Genomic DNA, 24,642 nt, shown 5'->3' with positions numbered 1-24,642 from the left:
TTCACTCACAACGGCCTTTAGAATATTGCTTAGTTTTGTGCCAACAACCTGTAAGCCAGCGTTTCTAAAATTTAACTGTCATGAAATGCACACACAGCGATATTACTTCAGAACAGGTATTTTAGCATTAGTTACTCTGCTGCGTAGATAAGAAAGTGCAAGTTAAATATGGAAAGAACAATCATGATTTAATAGCAAGTTTTTCATAGAGAAACGTACTGCCTGAATTGCACAAGCATGGGCAGTGTTCAATCTGAATTCTAAATACTGTAGAACTACACCAAACTTTAATAGTTGTCTGTCAGTGCTGTGTTTGGTAACCTCCCAGTTCCAAATCTATCTAGACTTCTAGACACTGTCATCATCACACCTTACAGTTCTCCTTCCCTCACCTATAGTTATTTTAGAACAACAAGGAACACTATTAGACTTTACAGGGTCCAAATCCTCCCAGTCATTATCCAGTCATTAATCTTGTTGTCTCCTTTATCTAGTCAGTATCAAGAGTTAGATACATTAAAACTTTTACCTTTTCTAACGATTTTTGTTTTTCCTTTTCTCTTCCTCTTTTTTGTTTTTGAAGTTTCACAATAATTACTGTTATTGGAATCTGTCTCAGGTTCTGTATCAGAAGAGTGGTTGAAGCTGGCACCAGGTCCAGATTTTGAACTCCCTGCAATTTTAGTTGGCACCAAGCTCTCAGAAACAAAACTTCTCCCATCCTCTTTGTCTTCTGTTTCAGATTCTGCTGTGTCCTCTAAATCACTCAAGACTTTAGCTTTTTTTAAAGGAGCAGCAAGCTGCAGACCAGTTGCTTTTCTGCCATTCCATCTATCAGATTCAGAATCCACTTCATCCTCAGAGTTGCTCACTGCAGGTTTATTATGTGCAGGTGTTGACTGGTCAGAAACTTTTTGACTGCTCCCATCCTCTGAATTATGGCTTTTAGAGTCCTCCTCTGAAAAGTCTAGGGTGGGACTTTTCGTTTTGGGAGATACAGAATGGACTGTCCCACGTAACTGTTTATGACCATTGCTTTGCCAGTTTTTCTGCTTCATCTGCGTGTCTGTCTCAGAATCTGAAGTTCCATTTTCAGATTCGCTAACAAATTTTCTCCGTGCAGCAGATGAACCAGATTGAGAAAGAATTTTCCTCTTGGTAAGCTGCTCTTCTATTTCTTTTTCACTTTCAGACTTTAAGCCTACATCATCCTCAGACCCCTCCAGTAACATTCGCCTGGCTGCAGCTGAGGCATTTCGGTGAGGCAGTTTTCTATTCTTGCATCCAATGCCAATACTTTCTGAGCTTGAAACCTCTTCCTCCACATCACTCATTAGCCTTAACTTATTAGCAGCCACAGCAGCACTTCTGCGTGGAGTTTTTCTATGCCTACCAGTACTATTACTCAGCGACTCCAACGTCACCACTGAAGTATTTTCAGAGTCACTTCCATATAACTTTTTCCTGACAGTTTTTCGTGTATTCCCATTCTCCTGAATAAGTGTTCCTGTAAAGGAAAGGAGAGATTAATATCTTAAATGTAAAAATAGCATTTTCTTAAGTCTTGTCATTCTGGAACAGGTTCTACCCACAGACGTGACAGGTGAAATACACTCCCTAGTAATAGTTATGTGCTTTTGTCATCTACCAAGCAAAATTATTTAGCTATGCCATAAATTTCAGATTCATTCTAGTTTTGTGAAAATTAGAACTTCTTTATGAATTATTGCTTTTACCTTCATTAACATATAAAATGTTGCAAGACAGTCCCTCTCACTAGGCTCTTGGGTTCTGCCCTCCTCCTCTAAGTATTGGAAAAAAAAATCTTCTTAAAAGTTGAGTGTAGTATTCTGAGAGCTTCAGAACTATCACCAATCAAAAGTTAGTATCTTACATATACAACAACTTAAATACTAATTACATTTACTTTTATTTAGAGATATATATACACACACTTGTGTTATTTGCCATTCGCAAGAAAACTACTCAAATCTTACCTATTTGTTTTCTCTGAGCAGCTTGATTTCTAGTTATCCTACAATTGCTGTTCTTTCGTCTACAGACACCATTGTGTAGTAGAGGTGACACAAGAGTCACAGAGCTTTCTTTGCTGTCTTCTGAGCTACTTGTAGAGGATGAAGATGAAGAGGAAGTAGATGAAGAAACCAAAGAACCCTCTATTTCACTTTCTGTTAAAAAAAATAATTGTCAATCAGAATTCTAAAGATAGCTTCCAGTTAAGAGCTACATTTTGCTGATCCAGGATATATTCAAAACTCCCTGATGACATTCTCTTACAATATGCTATCATGCCTTTATGTCTTACATGTATGAAATTCATAGCTCTACAAAATATACCACTCCATATTTATACAGTGTTCATGATAGAAAGCTTCTTTAACCTGTATTTAAGTTTCAAGTAAAATAACACAGCTGTTTCCAAATAACAGAATTAAGAGAAAAGGATGTTAAAGACCAACACAAAACATATTCTGACAGATCTCTTTTACCAGGACTTGCATTCTTATTCTTTGAAACAAGCTGAATTTTTGTCAAAGTGAGGTGTAGGGGAAGAAGGAAAAGACAGGAAGGTTTTTATGTCTTGGGGAACTTCTGCCATTTGCTAATTTTGGATGACAACTTTTCTGTAACATGTATGGGTGTATAACCTGTATTTCATATAGCACCATTTCTCAAATACACTACATTTTCCTCTCAAATAAGACACATCCATTCACTACTACCACTTTCCTAGAACAGCTGCTTAAAATCAAGAAATTCTATTATTCTATTTGGTAAGACTTAAGAGCATCGAGTAACCATGTAGTTAGCAGGTCAACTTTTTCTTATAATCAATCTTACTCAAATCAGCTTTGTTGTGAATCCCCATATAAAACCTACAAAAAAAATACCATCCACTTGACTGCAAAATGGATATACAACTAAGACAGCTCTCCCACTAAGAAACAAACTATCCTATTGACAGATTTTTGCTTAGGTGCAAGCTTTTTAATTAACAAAAGTTAAGTAAACTTACTGCATTCTATGGGATTTTAAAGCAGAAATGTCTATGTTTAGTACACAGATTTTTTTATAACATTCAATAATGCAGTAAGTGTCCAAAATTCATTGAAATACACAGAATTCTGTATTACACAAAACCCAAACTGCATGGAAAAAATTTCACATTAAAGATGCAAACCTCATTTAACAATTTAGAATGCAATTGCAAATTATGGAAATTATAAAGGAAAGGAAACATTAGTGGACAATTCATAGATAAGACCAAGATGAAAATCCTCATCTGAAACAGATTCCATTTCTGACCTGATGATAATGCAGAACAATTTGTTAGTGTTGTGGATCTAGCTTTTCCGTTCCTTTCAAAGGATGCCAGGCATGCAGAATCAGAGGATTCACCAGAGGAACTACGGTTGTAATTGCTAGCATTCATTTTATGGCTTGCAACACAGGTGGCTCTGCTTGAGGTAGGTTGAGTAAAAGAATCTTCCTGCTCAGATTCAATTTTTGCCTGAGACTTCAATGGTTTCTGCTTCAAATTTCTAGTGAAAGGGGAAAGAAGTAAAAACAACAGAAGTTGTAAAGCTATGAGAAATTATGGCAATTATGTATTTTAACAATACTTCTCTCTGAAAGCTTAACTCACTGTATGCTACACGATTTCAGATTTACAGAAAGGTAGTTAGATTTGTGAGCTAACATGGTGTGGGACAATTTTAACTTTGACAAGGATAAGTAGTGTACTTTCATTAAAATAACAGTCCATACTCCTAGTGAAGTGAAACAAGAGGAGACATTCCTTCTCTGCCCTGAGAAACAAAGAAGTTAATACTAAATGCCTTCTAGACAGCAATGTCCTCTTATTGTTTACCAGGAAATTGCAACAGCAGCCTCAATTTCTGTTGAATTCCCAGTCTCTTGTTAATTGCACATAAGCCTCAAACTAAGTGCTATGCGTACTACCATTGGAACTGTTTATTGTGGAATAAAGACACAAAGAAGGTGTATCTTCAGAGAAAGTTTACTGTCTAAAAATGCATGCTTGTAGAGAAACTCACTGATTCAATTCTTCCGTACTATACACACAGTCCTGATAAGTGACTTATTTTCACATTTAGAACTACTATTTTGTCAGTTGCTTCCTTAGAGTCACAGGTTTTCAAATATTCATCTAGGTACACAAGATGTATATGCTCTTTTTGCTATCCAGACACTCTCCCAAATAGTCCCAAACCTCAGTCCTGCTGAGCACCACTGATTTGTAAACAAGTTGCATACAATTCTTCAGATAAGAGTGGAAGTGTTGTTTCAAAGGAAAATTTCTGCCTATCCTGATGCGTGTTTCTTTATTTCTCTGGGAAGAAATCAGAATCGAAGGAATACTCCCAGTAAAGCTTAAAGCTTATTGCCAGGTGTGCCTGTAGCATAATCCAACACATATGCATAACAGAATTTGAAAATGTAGAAGTAATCCACTGAAATTTTAAGAGAAGAAAGCCAAATGTGGCAAAAAAGTGTATTCTTAGATTATTTTTTTTTCTTAAAACTCTTATTCCTATCCTTTCACTGCCAGAGAAGAAAGGCTGGACAGTAGCAGAAAGGTATAAGCTCAGTTTCAACAATTTACCATGTTTAGCTTTTGTATTTTGTCTCACTTCATCCCATATGCAAATTAAGACTACATGAGTTAATCATGTCAACCAGCAGTGGTGTCAAAAGCTTGTTTTCCTTCAGAAGAGAGAAGGCTTATCTAGCTACCAATGGAATGCTACAGTAAGTGAAAATTACTAAATTCCATAGGACTAGCTTTCTTCTGTACGTGATAAAACATGTAACATATGCAACTTTGTAATCTATGTAATATATACAGCAAGTAAATCTTTGTTTCTGAAATATTTAAAAAGCCACAAAACCAAAACCCCAACCTTTTCCACTCTTCAGCCCCTTCGTTGCTTCACAGCCAGTTTAATATTACAAAAACCTGCTTTTTTTTTTTGCATATCTTCATATCTTTCCTACTGCAAGAGAAGTAATTACAAAAAGTCTCACTGGAGTTAGTCGACCATTTAATAAACTAATTTTTCTCTTCTTCACAGACTAAATATGACAGTCAATATGAATATTAGTCAGCTGTGATATATCTCTACATCTTCATAATCTGGTTACCTGAGCATTTTGGTAGGATGCTGCACTGAGCTTTGATTATGAAATCTCCTAGTATATCTCTGGTTTCTTCGTAGTTTTTCATTCTGTTTCTGACCGTTTTTGAAATCTGAAACAATTCTTCTTATTTTCTCTTCAAATAGTGCTGACAATCTCAAGGTCATACTATAAATCTGAAAGGAAGTGGCTTATATATTAAGAACAGAACGTTTCATCCAAGAGTAACATTTCTAAAATTAAAAACTGTACAGAAAAGAAATAGAAAAAGCATGGCACACAATCCTATGTAACACTAGATAAACAAGAAATGAACACATGAAATATTTTTGTCACACTTTTCCCCACTATCTAACCAGAAGCTTTATCAAAAGTACTGATAAACAAACTAATTCCAAAATAATACCTCATTTCATTAAGACAAACATAAACCCCCCAATGTTAACAGCTACCTTTGACTTTTTGTTTGGAGTATAAGATTTTGCATTACTAAATATTAGTCTTATATCTTTGCACAGTTCCATTGGAGTGTCATAATTTCCAGCTTCCAGAGTTTCTTTCACTGTACCAAAGTCCATTGGAGTGTCTATAATATGTCTGTAATCCTAGATAAAACATATGAAAAGAAGATTTAAGAAGGTGTAAAGGAAAAACAACACTTTTAAGTTTTATTTCTATAATTTAAGGGTAGCTAAGGTGACCACAGATTATCTTAACCGCCAGCTGAAAACAGAAGCCCCTACCACAGCAGACAGCAATGCTTTTGCTCAGACTAGCTGATTTAAAGTCTCCACTAAATTATCCCATACAAACTGTTGCTCATTTTCAAGGTCATCTTCAGAATTTCTGAAGGATCATGAATTGATACAATGTCACATGCTTGCACATGCAGATTTCCAGTTTCAATTCTCCTGAGTTTCCTCAATAAAAACTACCCAGTAACAGGCAAGTCAATGTTTTTATTGTTAATCAAAATGAGAAATGAGACTGCTGTAAAGTGTCATGTAATCCTTTCCCTGATGCATTTTACTATAAGAAACAAACTGATCTGTTTTTAAAAAAAAAAAAATAAAAAAATCAAAACACCTCTATCTTTCTCTCCTGTTAGTAAGTTTTAGAGAACCTCAAGATGTTTTTAAAACCTGAAGCAAGACACAAACTCAAGATGTAAAGCCCATAGGAAAACAGCTGCACACTCTTTTAAGAAGTTTTTTTCCTTGAAAATTTGTTGGGTTTTTAGACAAAAAGAGACCAAAGACTTAGCAAGAATACCATGAACAGCTAAGAGAAAGAGAAGGAACAAATCAGGTTCATAGCTGAGGCTCAGTAAACAGGTTTTGTAGATTGTCCCTCAAGAAACTCGTTTTAATTAAGAGCATACAGATTTATCTAAAATTATTTCCCTATAAGGGCCAGTAAGAAAGCAAGCAAAAAAAGATTGCTGAGTGGTTTCAAACCATATTTAAGGTATGAGGGTATCTGTAGACACCACCACTGCTCTACTGTTGTGTTCCGTGTCAATATTTTGATGGATGTTATCTTGATGCAGTAGAGCACGCAGCTCATCATTCTAAGCACAGAGAAATGCAAATTTCTTTCAATGGTTTGGGACCAAAGCCATAAAGAGAATAAATAGCTCCAAGAGCAATGTGTAGATCTTATTAGGGTACCAAATGCTAAGAGAAAAAAAAAAAATTATATCTTATAAGGTTAATAAAGAACAACTTACAGGATACTGATCCAAATCAACCGGCTGCCTGAAAGGTTCAGAATCTTCACACTGGAAAATTAAATTCACCACTTCCATACACTGCTTCTTCCAACAGTTTTCATCATAGCCACTTTTCACACTTTTTCCTTTTTTTAAGCCCCGTCCCTTGGAAAAAAGTTAGAAAAAAGCATTACTGAAATATAGCAAGAACATAAACCTGATAATCTGTCTGGAATTATTTTTGTAGTAGAAAAATGCACTTCCGAACATATTGTTTTATAACAAAAAGGGCACTATACTACTAGCAGACTTTTTCATAATCTTTATTAATAAACTCTGACAAATTATACAATTTTCTTTTACTAGCTTTCAAGCGTCTTTTTAAAACTAAATAACCAAGGCACACAAAAATATACCTCCTGATACCAAATTATTCTCAAAAGATTTGAATAATACCCATGACTCAAAACACTTTTTTCCAAGCATCTCAGCTGAATAATGCTTTTATTTCAGCATCATACAAATAACTGAACACTGTTACACTGAACAGCACTGGTATCAAAGTTGCATGCAAGATTTTCCTAGATAACTATACAGAACGAGTGCAGAAGCATTAAAAGAGCAAAGTCCTATTCAAGCAAAGCTTTTAATTCCTTAATACCATTAGAAAAATTCTGTTCTATGATTGTTATAAAACCAAGTATCACTCCCACAGAACTTCAATGCAGTCTGTTAACCAATTTTCCTGCCAGACCTGATTTGGGTATATATGGTAAAGATTAGCCAACTCACTTTTCTTCTTCTATATGATGTTCTTGGAAGACATTTTTCATCAGCCTGCACAAAATAAAAAAATCATCTTAAAAATTATGTATGAAAAAATAGGTAATGGGTGCTCAAAGTGTCATTAGATTTGATACTGTGGTAAAAATAGATTTTTATTCTAATTTCTCTAAGACAGAACACGAGCATATCAAAAAAATATAACACAGCACTTGAGAGACCTGGAAGGCAAGATCGTAGATACCACCACTGAAGATTCCCAACTCCAACTCTTGTCCTTAATACAAAGGAAAAACCACCACCAGAAATTGCAATGAGAAGATACCCATCAGCTTTGAACGTCAATGACTAAAGATTATCAGTAATTCAATTCACTGATAATAAATGTCGTAAAACTTTTTGATTTTTGCTTGTCCTGAGTTTAGGAAAAGACGTGATCAAGTTACTTTGGGTAAAAAGAAAAACCTTATAATGTGGCAGTACTAAGGTGATGCTGAAGTAGCAAGATAAAGAAGTAAAATGACTCATTTATTCCCTATATATTAACCTGCAAGGGAGAGCAGCTGCTTTGCAACTTTATGAAGTCTTGTTAATAAATGCCAAATTAGAAATCAAAATGTGAAAGAGACATCAGTTTGGGCAGTTTTAGGTACACTATTAATAAACACACAGCACTGCAGATAGCATTCACTGCCTAACAACAGTCCATATTTACCTCTATCAGATATAAGATAAACGCACTTTATTAAATTCTCAGTGAGGCATGCATATCTGATGCATGATTCATATTGTGGTATACAGAGAAACTGAGAGCCAAAGCATCACTGCAATAGTTATACAACTTGTCAGCTTTTAGCATTTATGACTATATGAATGACAATTTTGACCTTAGAAATAACCAGATGCATATAATTATGAAAGAGAGCTATTTGTGTACTCTTGAAATACTTATTATTAACATGCTTCAGAAATACAGTGCCACGCAGAAAACACAGAAGAATTGTTCTAGTTGATGGCACACAGTCATAGTATAAAATGTGTATTTGTTATACTTCTTAACAAATATTGACAACTCAGAATTATTTTTATAAAGCATCTCCTCACATCATTTCCCCATTCATAATATATTCCATGTTCATATTAGCTATGTAAATGTATAAATATATACAAACATCTCTATAAAGTAATTGAGCAATTTTACCAAAAGTATTTGAAGGATGGTGGTATTTTCTTACAACCATGCATTATTGGAATTATCCACAAAAAAAGCTTACCAGATCAGCATCAAGACAATCTTGTTCATCATCTGTTGTGCTACATAGTTCAAAAATGTTTGTACAGTCCTGATCACTGTAATGCAATTAGATCTCTGTTACTGGAATAGCAAAAACATAGCTATAATTTCCTAGATTAAACCCAAACACAACCAAAAGCTACACACAAACTGGAAGACAGGAACTAAGAATTAAATTAAATATAAAACCCACAAGACTATTATAATATTAACAAAGTAACATTATGTCTGAAAAACTGCCATACTGTGCATTTCAGAAGTGAGGGGAGGAGGGTGAAATTAGCATTAGGGATTTGAAAGGGGCCTTCATGCCTGATCTACCTGCAGGAAGACTGCCTACACTAACTTCTTTCAAAAATAAACCTCTCAGCTGAACTAAGTCCAATAAGCTGCAACAGGAACTTCTAGACATGTGCTAGACAGAACACAGAACTTACTGTATAGGTTGAGCTACTTTCGTGTCAAGTGGCATTTTGAAACTATAAATACCAGTGAATGCTACTAAGGGAAAAAGTTAAAATGTCTCTACACTGAAGATTTAACTACTTCTCCGGTTAAGATAGTACTCAAAAAGAATTATACAACTGTCCCGCAATGTATTGAAAAATAGTAAGAAATCAAAAGAAGCAGGATTCACAACAAAGGGATTTTAAGATGCTTATACTCTCCCACCATTGAAGAGCACGAGTATTCAAGCACTATTTAGATTAAAACACCACTTACTTGATAAACTTTAAGAGCTGGGTAGTGATCTTTTTTGCAGCTCTAGCAATAGCACTCCCAGGTTCATTGAAGGTCCTAGCATTGCTTTCAATATATCTTACTTCCCAAACCAATGCAGAGATTCTCCTTAAAATTAAAAAAAATTGCACCTTTAATACCAAGCTGAAAGCTTAAAAACTGCAAGAATTACATCTTAGTAATTTTCTGTCCACATTAAGATAGATATCCTTTTTTTTAAGTCTCCTTAGTCTCAGTCTCAAACTTTTCATTCACATGGAAAACTAAAGTATGCGTGTATGTATATGTATACACACACAGACAGACACACACTCAAGGAAGCAAAACCAACAATGCACACTTTGCTCACTCATTTTCCAACTCATTATTGATAATCGATCTTTAGAAAGTCTGTGAAATTCCAGCACACTTTAGTTTCACTCTTAAAATTCAGTTAATACATCTAGCCAAGTATGTACTAGCATTTGTTATCACTAAATTATAAAATATCAGCAAAGTAATACTGAGGATTGTGGATTCCCTGGATTCTTTAAAAATGCATGCATTTTTTTAAAAAGTTGACAATTGACCTTATTCAAAAGGAAGGGGAAAAAAGTACTATTTAACCGCCACTGTAAATTATAACATTTATTCTGGAAACATCAGAAGTTGCTTGTCACAAAGCCCTGTCAAATGGAACACAAGTTGTGGAGTATCTTAGTAATTCTTAACTAATAAACACAAGGCATAAGCAATTAAAAAAGAGAGTGACAAGAAGCTTTCCATCTAATTACATTTTTAAAGATGTCTCAGCTCTGATGTTCTTTTCTGTCTTCCCTCAAATACTTCGCTTTGAGGCCAGCTGACCAGTCAAAGCAGTGCCCTCTAAGACAACAGATTTGTAGAAACTGATACAAATTAAAATTGTGACTTGATAGAAACAAGTTAGCACAACTACATAATTTCATTTTTATCATGCATTTTTCCAATTCCTTATAATTGTGAAGCAGAGATACCCCAAGTTTGCAGCTCGTCACTGTCCTGGTTTCAGCAGGGATAGAGTTAATTTTCTTTCTAGTAACTGGTGTAGTGTTGTTTTGGATTTAGTATGAGAAGAATGTTGATAACACACTGATATTTTCAGTTGTTGCTAAGTAGTGTTCAGACTAAGTCAAGGATTTTTCAGCTTCTCATGTCCAGCCAGCAAGAAGGCTGGAGGGGCACAGCCAGGACAGCTGACCCAAACTGGCCAAAGGGGTATCCCATACCATGTGACCTCATGCCCATTATATAAACTGGGGGGAGTTGGCCTGGGGGGGGCGATCACTGCTTGGGAACTAACTGGATGTTGGTCGGACAGTGGTGAGCAATTGCATTGTGCCATCACTTGTGTATTCCAATTCTATTATTATTATTATTGTCATTTTATTATTGTTATTATTATCATTATTTCTTTTTCCTTTCTGTTCTATTAAACTGTTCTCAACTCAACCTACTAGTTTTACTCCCCCTGCCCCCCAATTCTCTCCCCCATCCCACTGGGTGGGGGGTGAGTGAATGAGCAGCTGCATGGTGCTTAGTTGCTGGCTGGGGTTAAACCATGACAGTCACCTACAGAATTTCAAACTATTTCCCAAGACATTATCTCAGTCTTAAGTAGGAGGAAAACAACTATTAACATCTCTTCACTTTATTTACAGACACACTGAATGCAAGTCCAGAAGAAGATGACCCTTAAATTTCTTTTAGAGCTATGGATACCCAGCACATCCAGCAAATCAGAACTATATCATCACTACGCTTTAATTTCTTCCCTCTTTCTCTGCCATAAGTTTTTATAATTTAAAATGCTGGTGGTAATATTTAACATTTCACTGCTGTGTTTAAGCCCATTTCTGAAAGTAATAAGCACTTAAGAGCTCAACCCTCTTCAAGTTCAAAGTAACTGAAGTACAGCACTTCAAAATCTGAATTAAGTCTTCAGCACTGAAGTAACTTCAATTTTTTTTAATATTCACTAATTTCAAATAGCAGATTTCTCAAAGAAAGAATGTCAGTGTTTACTGTAACTCTGAACAATATAGGCTGAAATCAATTTCCTTAAGAACTAAGAAACTTAATGAAAATGAATATAACGTTGCAGTTATCAAGCGTCAAGCCCTGCTACAAAACACTAGTAATGCTGATTCAGGTACTGGATTATTGGTTTTCAGAATGCTTGTAAAAAGAATTGCTCTTCTTACTAAAAAAAGTTTAGAACTTCTCACAATGTACAAAGTCAAGGCCATGTTCTCCCTTGTTTCTACTGCTAGTACTAACCTGTAAAATCGGTTAGCCAGTCTTGTCCGAATAGTGTTCAGGTCTGTTGGATAAGCAATCACAGTACAGTACTTGGGATATGTACACAGGTCAACTGGACCAGCAAAAGCTGCTGAAATGTCTGTTAAGAAACAGCAAGATTAAACAAACTATTTCAACACTTGTATGCCTATGACAATTGAGCCAGGTGTTCAATAGCTAAATATAATTATCCTTGATAAAACCCATGATGTATAAAAATACAAAAGTCTCAGTACAAACAGAAAGAACTGCACATAAAAATGTATGGGCATTTACAGTACTTTATCACAGGGAATTTTTAAATGATGCTATGGATATTCCAGGGAGCTGTTTATAAATGTAATGTTAGGAGAAAACTACCTGAAGCTTAGGTTACATGCTCACCAAGAGTCAGAAGCTGATCAATACCACTGATAATCCGTTCACATGCTTCATCACGAGATCTCATTCCCCACTCCCCTTCTTGGGGTTTGTATAGGAGCTTCTCCACCTCTTCAAAAGTCACAGAAACACTAGCTCCTAATTCTTCAGGCTGATCAACTGAAGAGTGATAGCAAATAGGAAAGGGTAAGAAGTGAGAACACAACAAGATGGATTGTTAAGTACTCATGCTTATTAAATACTCATATGCTCATAACTGACAAAAAAATTCTTGCCTTAAAGTGGAATTTGATGCTAAGACTATTGGGAAAAGTAGTACACAAAATGCATACAACAGCAAAGATATTCTTTAATCGCCTTTTCTGCAGTTCTGAATTTCCAGAAGACTCTTTCCTCTCTTCATCTAAGCACTAGACATAGAAGAGGACTTAAACTCAGAAGAGTTGTTTATATGCTTTTATTTTAAATGCATGCCCTAAACTTCACAGGATCATTTTAAGGAGTCAATTTGTGTCCCGAACCTTTAAACATGAGCAAGATAGGCAATATACTTTGTGACATCCTTCCTGGTATTAGTAACTGTGATCTTTTGGCCATTTTAAAAAAAATAGTTATTTTTAACGTGGCAGATTAATTGTTTCAAAGCAATAAGAACTAGTAGAAATATAAAGCTGTGATGTATGGTTCTGTAGAAAGAGTCAGGCTTCCAAAGACTAATGCAATCTGGCCAATGCAGAATGATTGAGTAGATAATGTATTATCCCTGGATATCTTTCCCCCTCAAGTCCACAGATTGTTTTTAGTACATCTGCAGTTTCTGCACTTACGTTGTTTTTTAAAAGCTAAGTTCCTTATTTGAGCACTTGAAAAGGAACAAGCATGTGAAGGTTCCTGATCAGGCACCGTGGGTAGGCAAGATCGCTTCTTTGTATTGATTAGGACAACTAGAATTAGCAGAGAAATTACTTTTTTTTCAGCAGAAAAATTCAACAGTATGAAGCATGTAGGCTTAATTAGCGTCTGAGAATCTGTCCATTAAAAATGAAAGCAGGAAAGAGGATAGGGTCCTTCGCAGTGTTAAAATGCCTGTAATCCATGAATATGTTGCATACAAATTCTAAAATACATTTCAGCTACAACTACTATAGAGGAAAAAAACCAAGCTTTAGTGGGGGATCTTCTAGGTTTACAAAAAGAACTATTTTTTCTTTCAGCTGAACAGGGTTAGTCTTAATAACCCAAAGTCATTTCTAGTTCTCTGTTCATTATTGCATTGATGGAGCCCTAACGGTATTTTTTATCCACTGAAATAGTATTAAAGATGAAGCAGTTCTTCAAGAAAAAAATGGATAAAATACAAAAAGGTGCTAGGAAAAGCTGAATGAGCAGAGGCAACTCACTAGATGCTCCTTCTAACTCATCTTTGACCTGAAACAAATTCTGCAACCAAACTTCCTGAAGACAACACTAAGAGAAAGCTACAGGTAGTGCTTCTACACTTATATAGGGTTGTGTCAAGAAGAACTCAACATGGTATCTGGTACTCCACTGCATAAGCACTCAAGAGGGATTTTCTTCTGCAGGAGTAACAACTAAAGCAGAATGACAGACTAAAACAAACAAAACTGTCCTTCTCAACAAGCATGTAAAGATCTTTGCTTTTTGTTCTTTGCAGCACCCTGGCACATGTGACATAGAAGACTTGTCATAACTCCTAGCATGTTTTTTATATATAGTATGACCACATGGTCTAACCTTCAGGAGTAAATGGGTCACAGAAAGCTGAACCCCCAGAAGGAGGGTTGCAGTGCTTACAGTACAGGTACAGACAGTTAATAGATACAACAGCCAGTCCACACCAATAGTGGTTTAGTAAGCAGGCTGTTCAAAACTGAATGTTCAGGTCCATATGCACCAGCTTTTCCTGGTCTTGGCTGCATTGTCCCTGACAAGAAAAGAGTTTGACATCTGATACTGTATCTTGATAATCATGACACAAAACTTATGCTTGCGGGATACAAAAGGTAACAAATTAAAGTTGTGACCTGCTAGTTAGTCCAACTTCAGTGCTGTTCTTCTCCCATACATCTATCTTAGTAAACTGAATGAAGAAGAAATATTTTGAGAGAAGAGTGGCAAATGCGAGGTACAATTTCAATTTGATCTGTCATTCAACTGAGGAAAGGAAAAGAAAGCAAAGGAGAAGGGGTTTAACCCCTGTTTTATACTGTATTGTTAACATAATAATGTTTTCTATAAATGCACAAAACCTTTCTATAAGAGCTTTACTTCCCTACAGAGTGCCATTTTCTGCCTGGCACTCTGTAGAAAGTAGAAGCATAGAAAGAAACATAGAAAATAAGGAGTTCCAGACTGTGTTTAGACAATTTTTGTTCTTCCTCTCGCCTAGTAGCTGCTGTGGTACTTATCCTTGACCTGTTCAGAGGATGTTCTTCTCAATTCTTTGCCCTTGACCACAAAAGACACACTAGCTTATAGCTTTTTTTTTTTTTTGTATGTCCTTTCCCAGTTTTCCTATGGTAAAGTCATAGCTCCACAGATCAATCAAACCTTTAGCTCTTGACATGGCAAAGTAACAACTTATTAAAGAAATAAGTTAAATTTTTCCTCTGATATAACGAGCAAATGACGACTTACACATGTAACACTATCCAGATTTAAATTAGCTTCTATAAGATGTCTCTGTCATTATATTGCCAGTGTAGCAATTCCAAGAATTCTAGTTCCTTTATGCTATCAAACTTAAGTGGTTGAGAACACTACTCTATTTCAATCCATAGGAGGAAGAAGTGGTAACTAATACACTGATATAAACAGCAACTTAAACCATAGTATACAGCATTCAGAAGAAATTGATACAATTTGTCCTGTTAACAAAATAAATCCTGACTTAAGTTCACATGTAAGGCTTGTGAGCCTTTAACAATAACATGACTGTCTCGTAGTGACATATATGGGAAGCATTAACCAGTTCACAATGAATAAGAAAAACTTCCGTATGTTAGGAGGAGACAGATGTTGGTGATGAGAAAATGGAATGTTTCAGCTAAATCTGTGTATATAAAACCAAAATCCTGCTGATTACTTGTTTTCTAGAAACTAAAACGTACAAAGATTTCAATTCACATTTTGATTTCAGACTGTTTTGCAGAATTTGTCATCACAAGATGACTGAAGCAGCCAGCTAACGCTTTGAAGATTAGACAGTCAGGTGGCTACTGAGAACACCCATGTGTGTACAATATACTAGTATTAAGAAAAAGATCTAGCGTAAGCCTTTTTGGTGTCTGGGAAACAAGCTAACTCCTAGCAAAGGTTATTAAGAAAATCAGTATCTTTTTAACAGCTTGTTCAGTAACCACTCTCACTATTTCACAAACTTTCCTCCCTCCACCCAGCTGGTACTGACATGCACTGGAAAACTGAATTGAATAAGACAAACTAGGAATCCAACTGTTTCATTTACAGCTAATTTGGATTTGACCAGCAAACTTTATAAATTGCTGGTCTTAAACCACATGCAGTAAGGATTTGCTGACTGGAAATTATTTTATACATATTCTTCCCCTATCCCCCTCTACTATAATGTATTACAACAAACTAGTTTTTTGAAACTTGAGATGTTTTTGAAACTTGACATTTGGAGGTAGCAGGTTTTATTGCATAAGCCAGAGGTACACATTTAAAGTATTTCCTTCAAAATTGCTCTGGAAGATGCAAAGGGAAAAAATATAGGTATATTCAAGGTGTTTCATCAAATCTGAAGCAAGACTGTCTTTAAGAACTTCCTTGCTTAAATGCACACAGACACCCTGCTGACATCCTCTGTAATTTAAAGGGTTAACTATTACCATATCAGTTCCACCTGTTAAGTAGACATGCACAATGGATACTGTACTCGGATGACTTAGTGGCAAGAGTCAGAAGAAAGATACGAATCATCTAAGGTCCACTACCTGCATGAAACAAAGGAACTGGAAAGAGGGAGAAGCACATCAAACTGTTTTATTAAGGGAGTTTCCACCTACCATTATCAGGAACTGGTTCCATGTCCCACGGGCTAAGCTTTTCGATTTCACCGTTGTCCCATCTGATTCACCCAGTTAAAAAAAAAAAAAACAGTTAAGAATTTAAAGTTATCTTGACTCAGAAGTATTCCCTTCAAGCATATTTAAATCACAGCTATTTTTAGGTATTAATAAAATATACTGTATAAACATGCATATAAACAAAAGCATTAGCTAGCAATCAGCTGTCACAGTGCAAAAAGGAAACACTCTTCATAATGAATTTCAAATTAAAATTGTGCTCCTGACTTTGGCTATATGCAACTTACCCAATATAAAAATCAATTTTACAAAGCCTGTATCAAGAAGTTGCAGAAGAAAAATAAGCCATACACTTGGAGAAATGAGATAACAACATCAAGGGGAAGATACAAGAAAAAACACACAGGAGAGAGGATTTTTTTGCTAACCACAACAGTAGTTGTCCAAGTCCATGGAATGTCTCAGAGAAAGGAAGAACAATAAGTAAGGTATTTGGTATATTAACATTTCATTTTATAAGGCATACCACATTAAGACAAAGAAAAGGGTAAGTATAAAATGAAGAAACTAAAATTAGGTAAGGACCAAGAGGAAGCAAAGGCAAACACAGTTGATATTGATAGGGTATCTGTATATTCACTCTAATACTTAACTATTAGGTATAAGTATAATTTTGAGATCTCTCCAAATCCTATCACATTTGGGCAGATTTTTACATGTTTTTAACAACACAAAAAATACCAAAGAATTTTGGTATTTCAAAGATAAGAAATGCCCAACTGGATCAGCTGAACGCCCTACTCCTCCAGCTAGACCAGTAATTTGTGTCTTTGAAACTATTATTGGGAGATGCTATTTACGGAGACCATATGATCCTGGTACAAGTCCACTCTACTCGTACTTCCAGCATTCATGATCATTGTATTCCTCCAGGCATGTTTGTGAATACATCCCAAGCTATTTCCTTTAGTATCTGTTTATTTTTGTCTAATACCTTTTTGAACCTGCTAATACTGTTTCCACAGCCTCCTGTGTAAATGTACTTCCACAGTTCACTACCCCCAATGTTAAAAAAAAACAAAAATCAAACCAAACTCTTTTAAACAACCCCCCCTACAGATTTCAACATACACCTCTAGTTCTATCATCACAGAATCTGGTGAATAATAATTCTCTGTTCATCTTGCCTATCACCTTTATGATTTTGTGAATTATGAACACACCCTTTCACCCTTCTCTTCCATCTGAAGAGTCACTTTTTTTTTTAGTCTTAACCCACAAAGCATCTGGTACATATTCTTAATCATTTTAGTTGCCCTTCTTTGCACCTTTCCCAAAGTCATTACATCTTCCTTTAGATGCTGAGACCCAAAATGCATCAAGTCATCAGCACACCACAGTGCTAGAAAGCAGTGAGCAATACTGTTTTGCCCTTGATATCCTTTCTGATGGTGACCAACACCTTACTGGTTTTTGTAGCTGCCACTGCACACACCACTGACGTTTTAAGAACTGTCAATGACTACCTCAAGATTTCTGTCTTCAGCTGAATCTACTAATGGGCTCAATGCCACATAGGCATAAATAAGACCATTGTTCCCTCAGATGTCCCACCTAACATACGTTTGCACTGAAAATTATCTGGCACTTTTTTACCCAGTCAGTTTTATGACATCCTTCTGAAAGTCCTCACCTTAAGGATGGTATTTGACTACTACCTGAAATGACTTGCCATATTTATAGAGCTTGGATATTTCATTGTGCATGCCCTCCAAGAGGCTTAGAAGGACACTAAGTAAAGCTGGTCCCAGCACCAGTTCCTGGGGGAGCCCGCTATTCCAGCCTGAAATATGATTGTTAAGAACCACTCTTCTGCACCCTATCCTTTAACCAATTTTCAACACACAGAAGTATTTGCTCCAATCCTATGTCATCTTAGTTTCTTTAACATTTCTTGGAAGAAAAATCCCTTCAAGGGCTTCTTGAAAAAAATCCAAATATATGCTCTCCACTGTCCACTTTATTCATACACTTACTAACAAAGTCATAGAACTTCAAAAGGGGCAGAGCTTCCCTGTACAGATGCAGTGCTGGCTCTTTCCTTAAGCTGGGTTTATCATTATGCTCAATAGTATTATTCTTTATTATAGGCACGTACCAGAAACTGAAGTCACATGTATCTGTCTACAGTTCACCAGTTTCCCTCCAGAGCCTCTTCTGTTGGCAATAGTTAAAACAGCAATCTGCCAGTCCTCTAGTACAGGGTCCAACTGTAGGATAGTTTGCAGCTTTGCCAGGGGTTTTGTATCAGAGTTCTTCAAATGCCTGGGTGAATGCCATCTATTTCTTATGACTTAATAAACTTAGATATTTGGTCTAATACCTCCTGTGTATTTTTTTCAAATAAACTGAAAATTGAGATGATCATCCTCATAATATTTTATAACTAAAACTCTGCTCAGGGAAGAGCACCTCTCCATTATTTTGGATTACCCATCGACTTAGGAAGACTTAGATCCATGCACACTCAGACTGTTTGATGTTTATGAACTAACAGAGTTCCAAAGGTTCATCTATTCAGTTCTCCTCCCCAATTAATGTACAATACTTGAGAAGTTGTTGGTATTCATAAACGTATATACTACTTGATAATATTGCATGAAAGTCTGTATTAATACAGTTTAATACAGCTTAAGCCCCATTTAATTCCACTAAAGCTCCATTCGTCCAGGTAACGCAACTTAGTAATATATAAAGCTGCTTCTACACAAATACCTATTTTTGTCTGGCCAATAAAATAACAAAACATCCAATTTATACATCTTCTATTTATTTATTATCTATACAACTGTGATGCTGATAATTTGAGATGATTCCTAAGTGTGTGACAACCCGGTTACCAATAAGACTTTAAGTTATGTGACAATTACTCCCCTTCCTCTCATTCAAATGTGGTTTCCCACACACTCTGTCATTGAGTGTTTTGAAGCCAACTTTCAAAGGTTGTTTCTGGTATAAAATAAAAAGCACTTCTATTCCAATAAAGCTCTTTGTTCTTCACCACTTCTGAGACAATTGCAGATGCTCAAACTCAGCTGGATTAGCAAAATTCTACCATCTAAAAAACTACCATAACCCAAATCCTGAGTGAGGAAGACAGACAGCATATTGCGGTTTTTCCAAGAGAGAGTCACAACCATTTCCGTTTAGGTTGTTTTTTTCCCCATGAAGTGTATTTAAAAGTCTTTTTGCATCCAAAAGCAAATTTGTACAAAGTATATGAATGCAGATTAGGAAGCTACTGCTGCTGAACCACATGCAGATTCTTGGGTAGACAAGACTTAAGATTCTTGAACAATGGATCATATTTACGAGAAGAGCTAAGGACCCAGCCAAATCACAAAACCTAACTATACCTGCAAAACACTCCAGATATTTTCACATACATATCTTAGGAAGCTTCTCTAGAAGAGTTGTTTGTGAGTCAAGGTAGAACAGAGTCACATTCTCTACAAACACAGCACAAATCTTTGAAGAGCTCTCTTTTGAAAGTGGTCTTTAGGGAACACTGCATTCCTTACCTATTCAGTTATTAAGCTAACTTCAAAGCAGCTCTAGACTTTCCTCTATTAAAGGCCGGTGCATTAAAATACTGAAATATCCTTTAGCGTTCACAGAAGAAAGAAAGAAATCTAGGAAATGGGCTAAAGGCTCTTTTTCATAACTGGAAACTTGATTTTGAACTGGCTAAGAAAACCAAAAAATCCATCTAAACTTACTCTTAAGGAACAACTGTGGTAACATAACAAAACATATGAAAGGTATAACATGAAAGGTAACATACATTCCCTATGGTAGCATATCAAAGGGTTTGCGCTATCTAACAGATAAAATTCAGTACTCTGAAATAAGACTTAGTTGTATTTTCATGCTGGTATCTGGACTCAGTGGATTCTTACTCTGTACATCATTTTACAAAAGAAGGGAAAATATACTAGCCAGTAACTTGAATATTTTTACCCCTAAATCACCTGCAGGAGATATGCTCCAAGTGTACTATCCCTCATGCCTGAGAGACGAGTAAGATGTCAGTAAGCATTCAGCACTCTTAGTTTGTCAAGATCCTCTCTCTACGTAAAAGAAGAGTCCAAAGGAGAATGAAATGAGGGCAAGAAATCAATGTACAGATAGTCTGTATTTCAGTTTTTCGTCTGTATGTACTTTCTCATTGTGGCTGACTAAGCAACTGTCAGAAAGAAAAAAAACAAGTATTCACACATACTGACAGCTCCTTTATATGTGGAGCAGTCTTAGCTTTATCACTGTCAGGAACATGAAAAAGTCCTTTATGGTCAGATGATCTGTTGTAGAGACTTAACATTGATGCCACTTTTATTTATGGCACATTAAGAGTGCCAATGTGCTAATTGTAGCTGTAGAAGAAAAAGTGAAAATTCACTTGTCAAAAGCATACAGGCAAGAACTTCAGTCTGGAAGTTACTTACACCTTTCAACTACAGAAAATCAACGGGACAGATGACAAATCAAATAGATGAGACAAGGAACCAAAATACGTAACACAATCTTGGCAGTCTCACAGAATTGTCTATCAGCTACAAGTACTTCCTTTCTTTGGGACAAGCGACAGGTTCAAAAGCTTCTGAGTGGGGAAAAAAAAAGCCCTCTAACAATGAAACTCTGAATATCAAATATACTGTAAAAGACATGCGAAGAATCTCTGGTCATGACAGAAATAGGAATATTATGTATTCACTGGTTATTCTTACAGTCCTCCCTTGCTGGGGGAATCCAAAGCAAGCAAGATCTCAGAACCATTCCAGACAACTTGGACAGGAAAGGACAAGGACAATATCCTGATTCTGAACACTGAGGTCCAGAGTTCTCTTTGTTCACCCTTCTTCTCCTTTGTGTAAAGGACCTCTTTGTCGATATGAAAGAAGGTGCAGATGAACGCCATTAATGTCAAACCATCACAGGGGGATAGCAGGAAGTCATTTTTCAGAACACGCCTACCTAAAGAAGGTATGGGTCCAGCTACCTTGTTACCAGTTTGACTTGGATGTTCCTGGCCCTTCCTGTTTAAGTAGTCATTTTTTTCTACTCTAATACCCTTGATTTGCTCAATTTGTCATGTTTTGAACAATGCACTTGATATTATATACCTTCATCTAGGCAGTATTATCTCCTGACAAGTAGAGTGGTCAATGGGATTTGTCTGTTACAGGTAACACAGACTTACATTATCTGCGAGTTATCTGGCTAAATATCACCCAAAGAGGAAATCGAAAGGTGAAATCCCAAGGGGGATCTACACAATAGGGAATATGGCAGAATACCACTAGGCAGCGAAGAGACTCAAGTTCTGTCTTCACATTCAGGTGGATCTGGACTGGCAACACAAGGGTGAGCTATTTATGGCTCGGTGGGCCCATAACACCTCATGCCATCAGGGAAGAGATGCAACATATAGATAGGCTCATGATCAAGGGGTGGACTTGACTATGGATACTATTGCACAAGTTATCCATGAATGTGAAACATATGCTGCAAGTAAGCAAGCCAAGTGGCTAAAACCCCTGTGGTATGGAGGGTGATGGCTGAAATATAAATATGGGGAAGCCTGGCAGATTTACTATATCACACTCCCACAAACTCACCAAGGAAAGTGCCATGTGCTTACAATGGTGGAAGCAACAACCAGATGGCTGGAAACATATCCTGTGCACCATGCCACCACCCGAACACTATACTGGGCCTTGAAAAGCAAGTCTTGTGGTGACACGGGCACCCCAGAAAAAATGGAGTCAGACAACAGGACTCATTTCCGAAACAACCTCATAGACACCTGGGCCAAAGAGCATGGCATTGAGTGGGTGTATCATATCCCCTATCATGCACCAGCCTCTGGGAAAACTGAACGATACAATGGACTGGTAAAGACTACATTGAGAGCAACGTGGGAGAGAATCTTCAAACATTGGGATACACATTTAGCAAAAGCCACCTGGTTAGTCAACACCAGAGGATCTGCCAATCGGAGTGGCCCTGCCCAATCAGAATTTTTACATACTGTAGAAGGGGATAAAGTCCCTGTAGTGCACATGAAAAACATGTTAGGGAAAACAGTCTGGGTTACTCCTGCCTCAGGCAAAGGTAAACCCATTCGTGGGATTGCTTTTGCTCAAGGGCCTGGGTGCACTTGGTGGGTGATGCGAAAAGATGGAGAAGTCCAATGTGTGCCTCAAGGGGATTTGATTTTAGGTGAGAATAACCAGAATTAAACTGTATGATGTTAGTTGCTATATAAACCTGCTACTGTATGTTATCATTACTATAGTTGTTCTATGCTATATCCATAGTATTAGAGTAAGAATCACTTAGATCAAGCAAGAATGAACTTTGATAAAACTGAGCGAAGCGCAGTAGGGATGGAACCAGAACTGACCTCAGCACGCAACAATCCAACATTGCACACCTCCTGCTACATCCAGTGTCACCTGCTCGCCATACCGCACTGAAGCCCGATCCTGCTCTGCTGATTGAGAGGCCTTTGCACCATCCCTCCTGCCCAGAAAGACTGGTATGACAGATAGAGCCCAATGTTGGGGACTAAATGAACTCAACGAACATTTTATAAACATAGCCCATAAACTAAAGGAATGATATCTGTGTATACATATATATCTATCACTCTATAGCTCAAAGGACAGAAAAGGTGATGATGATTGACTAGGATGCAACAGAAAGTATGGGAACTGAGCATGAGGTAAATGGTATGGAATAAGGGGTGGATACTGTCCTGGTTTCAGCTGGGGTAGAGTTCACTTTCCTCCTAGTAGCTGGTACAGTGTCATGTTTTGGGTTCCGTATGAGAAGAATGTTGATAAGACATTGATGTTTTCAGTTAGTCTAAACGCTACTTCGCAACAAGCCAAGGATTTTTCAGTTTCTCATGCCCAGCAAGCAAGAAGGCTGGAGGGGCACGACAATTTGGGAGGGCACCCAGCCAGGGCAGCTGACCCAAACTGGCCAAAGGAGTATTCCATACCATGGGACGTCATGTCTAGTATATAAACTGGAGGGAGTGGGGCTGGGGGAAATCGCTGCTCAGGAACTAACTGGCTGTTGGTTGGCAAGCGGTGAGCAACTGCATTGTACATCACTTGTATATTCCAATCCTTTTATTATTACTATTGTCACTTTATTATTATTATCATTATTAGTTTCTACTTTTCTGTTCTATTAAACTGTTCTTATCTCAACCCACGAGTGTTACTTTTTTTTCTTTTTCCGATTCTCTCCCCCATCCCACTGCAGGGCAGGGCAGTGAGTGAACAGCTGCATGGTTCTTAGCTGCTGGCTGGGGTTAAACCATGACAATGTGTCAAGCATGAAGAGAGTGCAACATTTGGAAACATCCTCTACAGTAGTCTGAAGTGATAGCATGAGATCATCTTACACATATACTTGCTCTTGTGGACTATAACACGAAAGACAGAAGTCTAAGAACTTGAAGCATAAGGATCATGATGTCAGCAACAACAGAAGAAATTCAGCATGCCCCATCCAAAACCAATTATCAATTAAGAATAATCATTAACATACACTGGAAATTGCACTGCTTGCTTCATGGGAGAGATTCAGCACTGGTCATTACAGAAAATGATTCACAAATGTGAAAGAGGTCAATAACTTCTTTTACTGTACTACTATTCACTAAAAAGTTGCCACAAGTTACATATTCACATTGTCCCTAGATTAGCGACTTGAAACCATTAAGAAGTGATAATACAACCAGTAAAATCTTTTGAACAACATTCTCATACCAATAAGCCAGCTATCTAAGAGGCAACCCACGCTACTAACATTAGAAGCGTAAATTTTTTTTTTATACTTACTTAACACTGTAACACTGGAAGTGACTATCTGGATATTGAGGCTGATATGGTTCTTGACCCAACACTGTTCCAAACCACCATGCATCATCAATAATGGATCGGAACCTATCAGCTAGAGCAAAAAAAGTCTGCTCAGACAATCTACTAAGAAAAAGTTATTTAACTATGGTTCTTCTACATGCAATTAGAAAAAATTTTGATCAGTGTATTTCAGTTTAAAGTTCTAAACCCACTGATATTCAA

The 24,642-nt window shown here is 36.7% G+C and overlaps 1 protein-coding gene across 1 annotated transcript in view; it reads right to left on the bottom strand.

The window, feature by feature from the left end:
* Positions 1–24,642, bottom strand: part of BRWD1 (bromodomain and WD repeat domain containing 1) — a 64,882-nt gene that overhangs the window by 9,311 nt on the left and 30,929 nt on the right. The window contains exons 28-40 of the mRNA XM_010580315.1: positions 24,400–24,511; positions 16,460–16,521; positions 12,414–12,569; positions 12,009–12,129; positions 9,693–9,818; positions 8,950–9,025; positions 7,685–7,729; positions 6,911–7,057; positions 5,634–5,786; positions 5,188–5,357; positions 3,328–3,563; positions 1,998–2,189; positions 530–1,507 (exon numbers count right to left, since the gene is read on the bottom strand). Of these exons, the coding sequence (XP_010578617.1) occupies positions 530–1,507; positions 1,998–2,189; positions 3,328–3,563; positions 5,188–5,357; positions 5,634–5,786; positions 6,911–7,057; positions 7,685–7,729; positions 8,950–9,025; positions 9,693–9,818; positions 12,009–12,129; positions 12,414–12,569; positions 16,460–16,521; positions 24,400–24,511 (2,574 nt within the window). The remainder of the gene's footprint in view (positions 1–529; positions 1,508–1,997; positions 2,190–3,327; positions 3,564–5,187; positions 5,358–5,633; positions 5,787–6,910; positions 7,058–7,684; positions 7,730–8,949; positions 9,026–9,692; positions 9,819–12,008; positions 12,130–12,413; positions 12,570–16,459; positions 16,522–24,399; positions 24,512–24,642) is intronic.

This window comes from Haliaeetus leucocephalus, unplaced genomic scaffold, assembly GCF_000737465.1.
Source record: "Haliaeetus leucocephalus isolate CR32 unplaced genomic scaffold, Haliaeetus_leucocephalus-4.0 Scaffold702, whole genome shotgun sequence".
Taxonomy (NCBI): Eukaryota; Metazoa; Chordata; class Aves; order Accipitriformes; family Accipitridae; genus Haliaeetus; species Haliaeetus leucocephalus.
This window is presented reverse-complemented; position numbering and strand designations above follow the sequence as displayed.